At 46.4% G+C, this 7,831-nt stretch overlaps 1 protein-coding gene across 7 annotated transcripts in view; it reads left to right on the top strand.

Moving 5' to 3' along the window:
• The first annotated feature begins 450 nt into the window (after positions 1-450).
• Positions 451-7,831, top strand: part of OTUD4 (OTU deubiquitinase 4) — a 70,763-nt gene continuing 63,382 nt past the window's right edge. For 2 of the 7 annotated variants that reach the window (XM_055276012.2, XM_055276016.2), the window contains exons 1-2: positions 483-1,257; positions 6,285-6,368. In XM_055276012.2, the coding sequence (XP_055131987.1) occupies positions 1,099-1,257; positions 6,285-6,368 (243 nt within the window). In that variant the 5' untranslated portion in view covers positions 483-1,098. Of the gene's footprint in view, positions 1,258-1,303; positions 1,490-1,524; positions 2,698-6,284; positions 6,369-7,831 lie in introns of those variants that run through there. The other 5 variants (XM_063638225.1, XM_055276013.2, XM_055276011.2 and 2 more) reach the window with 4 other exon arrangements.

Here is a 7,831-nt window from a genome sequence, read left to right as displayed (position 1 = left end):
GACAGGGTGTCGTCCCGCACCGTGCCAGTTCCCGTAGCCTCCGCCAATTAGCTCTATTTTCTGCTTAAGCCGTTAAAGCCACCTCCATGGAAACGCCAGGAGAGCAGGCCGGGGGGAAGGGCGCAGACAGGTGCGCCCTCTGCAAAGAAATACACAAAGGGCCTACACCGCGCCGCACGGCGTCCCTGGCAACTCCACGCCAGCCCGGCGCGCGCGTTTCCCGCGGCGCAGCGGCAGGGTTGGCGGGTGGCGCGCGCAAGTCGCCCCACGTCGGCCGGCGGAGCCCCTCGGCCTGCTCGCGGACGCGGCGCCAGTACAGCGCGAAGCCGGCTTGGGGCGGCGGCGGCGGCGGCGGCGCCCGCGCCCGCGCTGTAGGGACTTGTAGTCCGCGCGCCTCCCGGGCACCTCCCCCGGGTAGGCCGGCCAGCGCGTCCCCGCCCGCCGCAAGCCGACTTCCTGCGGCTGTCAAGACTACACCTCCCGCCGTCCTCTCTGCTGTCGGGCCGAAAGCGAAAACAAATTCTGGGTTGCGAGGTGCTGTTCTCTCCCGGGCTCCCCCACCCGCTCCCCGCCCCTCCGGCGCCCTCCAGCGAGGTGGGAAACGAAAGGCCGCGTCTTTCTTTTTTGGTTTCCTCGGCTCCTGGCGTGGGGAGTGCGCGGGGGACGCAGGCCCCGCTTCACCTGAGCCGGCCCAGCGTGCGCGCCAGGGCGGGGGTTTTCTCGCTTCACACCGGTACGGACGAGGAAACTTGTGGGGGCGGCGACCCCCGGCCTGGGTCCTGAGTCAGACAGCGAGGCCGTCGGGAAGTGACTACTCACTCTCGGGGTTTTCCTTAATTCCGCTCACCCCGTTTGTCGTGGGCGCGTGTTCGCTCCGAGGCGGCGGCCGCGTGCGGACAGCCATGCATTAGGCAGGGCTCCCCTATGCGCCCGGAGAGCGCGGACCGCTGCCTCGGGCCGCCGCCGCCTGCTGCCGCTCGCGGAGCCCGAGCCTCAGCCCGAGCCGCCGCCTGCCCCAGGCCGGGGCGTCGAGCAGCCGGCGGCCTGGCCATGTGGGGCTAGCCCTCGCCGCGCCTGGCCTGCAGCAGGACCAGCAACATGGAGGCGGCCGTCGGCGTCCCCGACGGCGGGGACCAGGGCGGCGCGGGGCCCCGCGAGGACGCGACGCCCATGGACGCCTATCTGCGGAAACTGGGTTTGTATCGGAAACTGGTCGCCAAGGACGGGTCGTGCCTGTTCCGGGCCGTGGCGGAGCAGGTAATTGCGGGGGGGCTGGGGGGGCTTCTAGGGGAGGCGGGGACGGCCCGGCAGGTCTAGGTGGGGAGGCAGATGCGGGCTGTCCGGGCCGCCCACGGCCGGGGCTGCGCGTGCCCTGGCTGTCGTCACAGCGCCCCGTTGTAACGCCGGAGTGGGACGCTGCTTTGCGTCTGAAAGGTGCAAATTGAAACTCGAAAGCCCGCAGATTAACGGGGTCTCTCCTGATAAAGAGGTAATGAGTTGAGAACAACTTGTGAGGCCTGCTTGGAGCTTCTATAGTTGATTTATTGCTGGGGACGTGGCGACATGATATTTTTCACTTCTGTTCCGCATTTACCTTCCTTCCCTTCGTTTGAGAAGCACCACGCTCACCCCACTCCAGTAAACCAAGTGTTGACTAGAAGTGGTGGATCAAACTTTACTTGTGGAACATATTTTGGTTTGCTGCTGGACTTTGGAATGTGGGGTAGGCAAGCTCGCCCATGTCACTTGAATCAAATGGGCAAACTGCCGTTTGAGAAAACCAACCTTTTACAAATGTAGAATATTTTGAAGGATTTGGGTAGGTTCCACCCTTTATTATGCTCCGCTGGGCTGTGTAGGTATACTAAACAGAACTGACTTTTTAAAAAAAGCCTGTTTTGATGTTGGTAGTAGAAAGGGTACATGTAACTGGAGCTTTTCGAAACCACTTTCTAACACAGTTGCTCAGGAAGATTTTTCTGATTTTTTTTTTTTTTTGAGCGAACTTATTCCATGTTATATAACATTGTGTGTTGTAGGTGTGCAGTCACCCAAACCCATCCTATATTGAAAAATAGCTGCCGAAGTAGCTGGATAAAAGTTTCTGCTCTGGTGTGTCTTTCAGACCTTTCACATGTGCTTTCCTTTGACCTAGGACCTGCTCCCCACACGCCATCGCACACCCCTGCCTACCCGCCTGTGGGGTTTTTATGATGTTTCTGTTTTCTTTTCCCTCACCTTTTTTGAATGCTAAATAACTTTTAAAATTTCTATTTGTGAGTAAATGTTTTACTTAACATCTGGAGGCCAGTCTGTTCTCATTTTTAACATTAAAAGGCAAGCCATTTATTTACCATAGGTAGCGTAAAATCTTTCTTTAAAACAAGAAATTGATTTAACTGACACAAACCGTGGCTTTCTGTTGCGGACATTGTCACTGAAATATTCTTCCAAAAGCTCCCCAAACGAGGCTCTCTGTCCGTTTCTCATTTTCAGTGTTGCTGTGGGGTATGTTCACACCCAGCCACTCCCTCCAGTCCTTATTGTTAGGTAAATAGTCTGCCCCATTTGTGAATTTTCTGAATCTCTATCTGTCCTGCTTCCTTGGACTCCTCAGCACTTCCAGAAGTCTAGGGAAGAGGTGGGAGTGAATTCAGCCCATATTTATAACGTACTGTTAGACCTACTAAGAGTTTGGTAAGCAAGGAGATAGAAATAAATGGCGGTAAGGGAAGCTTGGAACTTGGATTTGAGTTACCTGAGTCCTAGTTTATATTGAAGCAGAAAGGTGTGCCTGATTTCCGTAGTGCATACTATAGATACTTGGTGGCCTTGATTATACAGAAGCCTCTCATTGTAGTGAGATCTCTGTTTTTAAGTAGAAAAGGGACAAAAGCCGGTTTACACTAAGAACTCTTTGTTACATCAGGTAACACATTTTATTGTATTTTGTAATGGGGTTTAGGTTAGGCATAAGGGACTACCCTTCCCAGTTATGTGACTCAGTTTTAGTCTGATGAGCTTAGCTGAAGACCTTGAACTTTGGGAGAAGTTCAGTTATTCAGTAGACTACAGGTATAGCCATCATCGCCAAAGGCAAAATGTGTGTGTGGGAAAAAGAAAGTAATACCAACGTCAGGCTTCCCTTTTAAAATGTGTACCAATGATTTATATTTTTTGCCGACAATTTCTCCTATAAAATCACAGATATTCATCATTTCTAAGAAAGAATCAGAGTAAATAATCTAAGTGGCAGTTTTGAAAGAGGGGGAGGAGACTCGAGTTAGGATTTTGGTCTTTCCAAATTATCTGATTTAGATAGGCCATTTCCTTTTTACACTTGTGGATTTGGGCCTGCCGGAGGCCTGACCTGAATCAGCTCCACAGCCATGGAGCTAAAAATAGGGCGCTCTTAGAGGACTTGCTAAAACAGTGTCTCAGCCTTTCTCAGTATTTATCACTATCTTGTCCCAAGTAAAAATGGGAAAGCCTTCTAGTTTGCTTTCATGTATATATTAATTTGCAGAGATATTTGTCATACTATAATTCTTCCGGAGTGTTCTCAACCTTGCACAATAATTTACATTTTAAAAAGTTGTCATTTAACCTTGCTTTTCTTGCAGTGCTTGACTTAGTAAATTACCAGCACTCTCACACTTTATAGAAGTTGCTAGGAGTTTTGCTTCTGAGCAACAGGTTCAGATAGATTGTATGTGCCAAAATCTTTGTTAAAAGAGAAGAACCAGTAGATATGCCTACTATTGTTTTTGATTGAAAATAAGCTTTACTAACTTACGTTTGCCACCTGTTGCTAGGTAAATGGCTTTAAGACTAGCTCCACTTTGCTAATGGCAGAGGAAAGCCCTATCAGATGACACTGTGGTTTATTCATACGATTAATACCTTGATTTATAATAGTGTCTAACATAGCTTCTGTAAAAGAAGTGTTGCTAAATGTCATTTGTTGAATTGGCAAAAAAATTCGATGGCGGTTATTTTTATATATAGATAGTCCTTTTTGGTCACATACTCTTAGAATATATAAGAATATGGTTTAATAGTGTCCAAGAACAGCAGTGAAGGTAGAATCAGTTAAACCGAAAACCAGTTATTACACTGGAAACAAATTACTAACCTCAACAGGTGCATTTTCAGTGTATCTCAGCGTAATAGGACATACTAGGCGTCTAGGCAGTTGTGCCGGTTCTGTGGGTATAAATGAGCCTTGGTTGTTATCCAAGAGAGCTGTAGAATGCACAGCTGGAGCCTCCCTTTTTCCCAAATTCTCTACTCATGCTAAACATAAAGGGAGAACCACTCAATTGGATCTGTAACTTTTTTTTTTTTTTTTGAGACAGTCTCACTCTGTCACTCAGGCTGGAGTGCCCTGGCACGATCTCGGCTGACTGCAACCTCTGCCTCCTGGTTTCAAGTGATTCTCCTGCCTCAGCCTCCCAAGTAGCTGGGACTACAGGCACGCACCACCACACCTGGCTAATTTTTTTTTTTTTTTTTTTGTATTTTTAGTAGAGATGGGGTTTCACCATGTTGACCAGGCTAGTCTCAAACTCCTGACCTCAGGGGACCCACCCTCCTTGGCCTCCCAAAATGCTGGGATTACAGGCGTGAGCCACCATGCCCGGCCAGGATCTGTAACTTTTAAAGCTACTTTCTATTAATATAAATTCTCAAGAGGCCTTGATGGTAGTTTGAAATGTGTTATTTTAAGTGTGTCTGAGTTTTTTTTTTTTTTAAACCATAACCCTTTAGGGTACAGGAATATCTTTATTTGAGATACCCAGTAATAGAAAAGAATTCTAATCTCCTTTAAGCATGTTAAATAATTGGGAGCTAGGGCTGGGCACGGTGGCTCATGCCTGTAATCCCAGCACTTTGAGAGGCCAAGGCAGGCAGATCACCTGAGGTCAGGAGTTTGAGACCACCCTGGCCAACATGGTGAAAGCCTGTCTCTACTAAAAATACAAAAATTAGTCAGACATGGCAGCACCTGTAATCCAGCTACTCGGGAGGCTGAGGCAGGAGAATCGCTTGAACTTGTGAGGCGGAGGTTGCGGTGAGCCGAGTTTGCACCACTGCACTCCAGCCTGGGCGGACAGAGTAAGACTCTGTCCTGGGGGGGAAAAGAAAGAATTGGGAGCTAGTTAGAAGTAAACATTGGATAAGAAATAGTTGTTTCAGGCTGGGCACGGTGGCTCATGCCTGTAATCCCAGCACATTGGGAGGTCGAGGTGGGTGGATCACGAGGTCAGGAGTTTGAGACCAGCCTGGCCAAGATGGTGAAACCCTGTCTCTACTAAAAATACAAAAATTAGCCAACTGCGATGGTAGGTGCCTGTAATCCCAGCTACTCAGGAGGCTGAGGCAGGAAAATCGCTTGAACCCGGGAGATGAAGGTTGCCGTGAGCCAAGATTGCGCCATTGTACTCTAGCCTGGGTGACAGAGCAGGACTCCGTCTCAAAAAAAAAAAAGTAGTTGTTTCAATTCACAGCTTTAGAATTTTGGTAAAAGACCACATGCCAGTAAGTTATCTTTCTGTTGAACTGGTTGTTTAATAGAAAAAAATGAAAACTACAGAGTGAGAAGATCTGGATCATACTTTGTAGGTTGGTACTTTACAATTTAGGGCATAAAAACAAACCCCAAACCTCTTGGGATGACATAGTGCGACATTTTTGCACCCCCTATGCTGCCTACTTGGATGTTCTTTCTCATCTTGTAAGCTTGATCACCAAGGAAAGAATGAGTGCCTTAATTTTTCTGAAACCATAGTGGACTTAAATTTTTACATAGAGCCTCTAAGTTGATTCAGAATTAATGGGAAAAATAAATCGGCCTCTTACAGGCTGAAAGCCTCAAAATACATTCCTACTGAAGTTGCCAGTTTGTCTTTACAATATGTATAGGATGAGGTTGAGCATGGCGTAGCATGGATTTTGTTAGCTCTTCTTTGTGAAAAGTTATTGTGGGGGGATGGCCAAGGGAAGAGAGTGTCCTAAGTTTACAAAAATGTCCTAAAGGAGAAAGGCTAATAAATTCTTTACAAAATTTGGCTTAAGAAGTAGTATTGTTTGTATATGTCATGTTTTCGCTGTGCTTATTTAGAAGAGGTAGGAATGAGTAAAGATATCGAAATTATAGAAAGGGGAATGGAGAAAGACTGATAATCTATTTGTTGTCAGATTATTTTGGGTGTAAAGGAAGACTTTAGGTTTTAACTTTTGACTAAATGCTTAATAGTGTGTTTGTTGCCTTTTCTTTTTAGGTATTGCACTCTCAGTCTCGCCATGTTGAAGTCAGAATGGCCTGTATTCACTATCTTCGAGAGAACAGAGAGAAATTTGAAGCGGTAACTTGTAATTTCAAACATGTAATGGTGTCTTGACTTGGTTTTACATTTTGGCTTTTAGAAGTGTCCTAGTAGAATATCACAGGCTGGATCTTAATGCAAGTTACGAAAATAACACTTATTAAAAAAACTTCCCTATTGAACTTAATTTAGTTATATTCAGTTACGTTGTTTTCTAGGCTATTTTATGTTTTGCATTTATTTGGATGTTGAGAAAGCTACTATGATGGATAAGACGCTGAGCTGTGGGGGATGGAAAGATGACCTGGACAAGGCCCTTGCATACTAAGAGTGGGCTTTGTCTGACATGGTCAGGGAATTGGGGGCGTTGTGATTAATAGTGGTTTCTGTGATTGGTAACTCCCTATAAATTAAAAAAGAAAAAATTCAGGCTGGTCATGGTGGCTCACGCCTGTAATCCCAGTACTTTGGGAGGTGAAGAGTTTAAGACCAGCTTGGCCAACATGGCGAAACCCTGTGTCTACTAAAAGCAGTGGCATGGTGGCACATGCCTGAGTCCCAGCTACTCTTGAGGCTGAGGCATGAGGATTGCTCGAACCCAGGAGATAGAGGTTGCAGTGAGCCGAGTTGTGCCGCTGCACCAATGCCTGGGTGACAGAGTGAGACCCTGTCTCAAAAAAAAAAAAAAATTCAGACTTCCAGTGTTAAAAATATGCTGAGTGTAAGTAATGCTGAACCCTTAATTTTATCAGAAGGCATTTATAGGTTTTTAATTTTCAGGGTTCAGTGTGAACTCACATATCAGAACACTATAATTATGTAAGTAGTGATTAATAGTTAATAAAATGTTGTATAACAGCTTAATATAATTTTCTCAGTAGTATGTGAAATAAGATGCCACAGTGACCTGTTTTCATTTTACATTCAAAGTCATAGGATTTATTACTTAATGGTTTTAAGACCTAGAATTATATAATCTGACAACTTTGGATGTTATTTCCCCCAGTTGACTGGTAGAGAATGTTGATATAATACTTTGCAAATGATAGGCTTGAAACCTTGTTTTATTTAAAAAAACCTGGTAACTCAGAGGCTAGATAAGAGAGTACAAAGGTGTGGTAGAGAAGGGAAGTGGGGAGGTGGAATGGTCTTTAATTCTTATTAATCATTGGCCCCAGAGGGTAAAACTGTGTTGATAATAATGGACATTGCTAACATTGGTTGAGGTGCTTACTATGTGCCAGGCATTAAGTGCTTTGCATATATTTTTTTTAGTCCATATAATCCGTTTGAGACGGAGTCTCGCTCTGTCGGCCAGGCTGGAGTGCAGTGGCGCCATCTCGGCTCACTGCAAGCTCCGCCTCCCGGGTTCATGCCATTCTTCTGCCTCAGCCACCAGTGTAGCTGGGTCTACAGGTGCCCGCCGCCATCATGCCAGGCTAATTTTTTGTATTTTTAGTAGAGATGGGGTTTCACCATGTTAGCCAGGATGGTCTCGATCT

The sequence above is a fragment of the Symphalangus syndactylus genome, chromosome 4, assembly GCF_028878055.3.
Source record: "Symphalangus syndactylus isolate Jambi chromosome 4, NHGRI_mSymSyn1-v2.1_pri, whole genome shotgun sequence".
In the NCBI taxonomy this organism is placed as follows: Eukaryota; Metazoa; Chordata; class Mammalia; order Primates; family Hylobatidae; genus Symphalangus; species Symphalangus syndactylus.
Note: the sequence above shows the minus strand (reverse complement) of the source record. Positions and strands in the feature narration are given on the sequence as shown.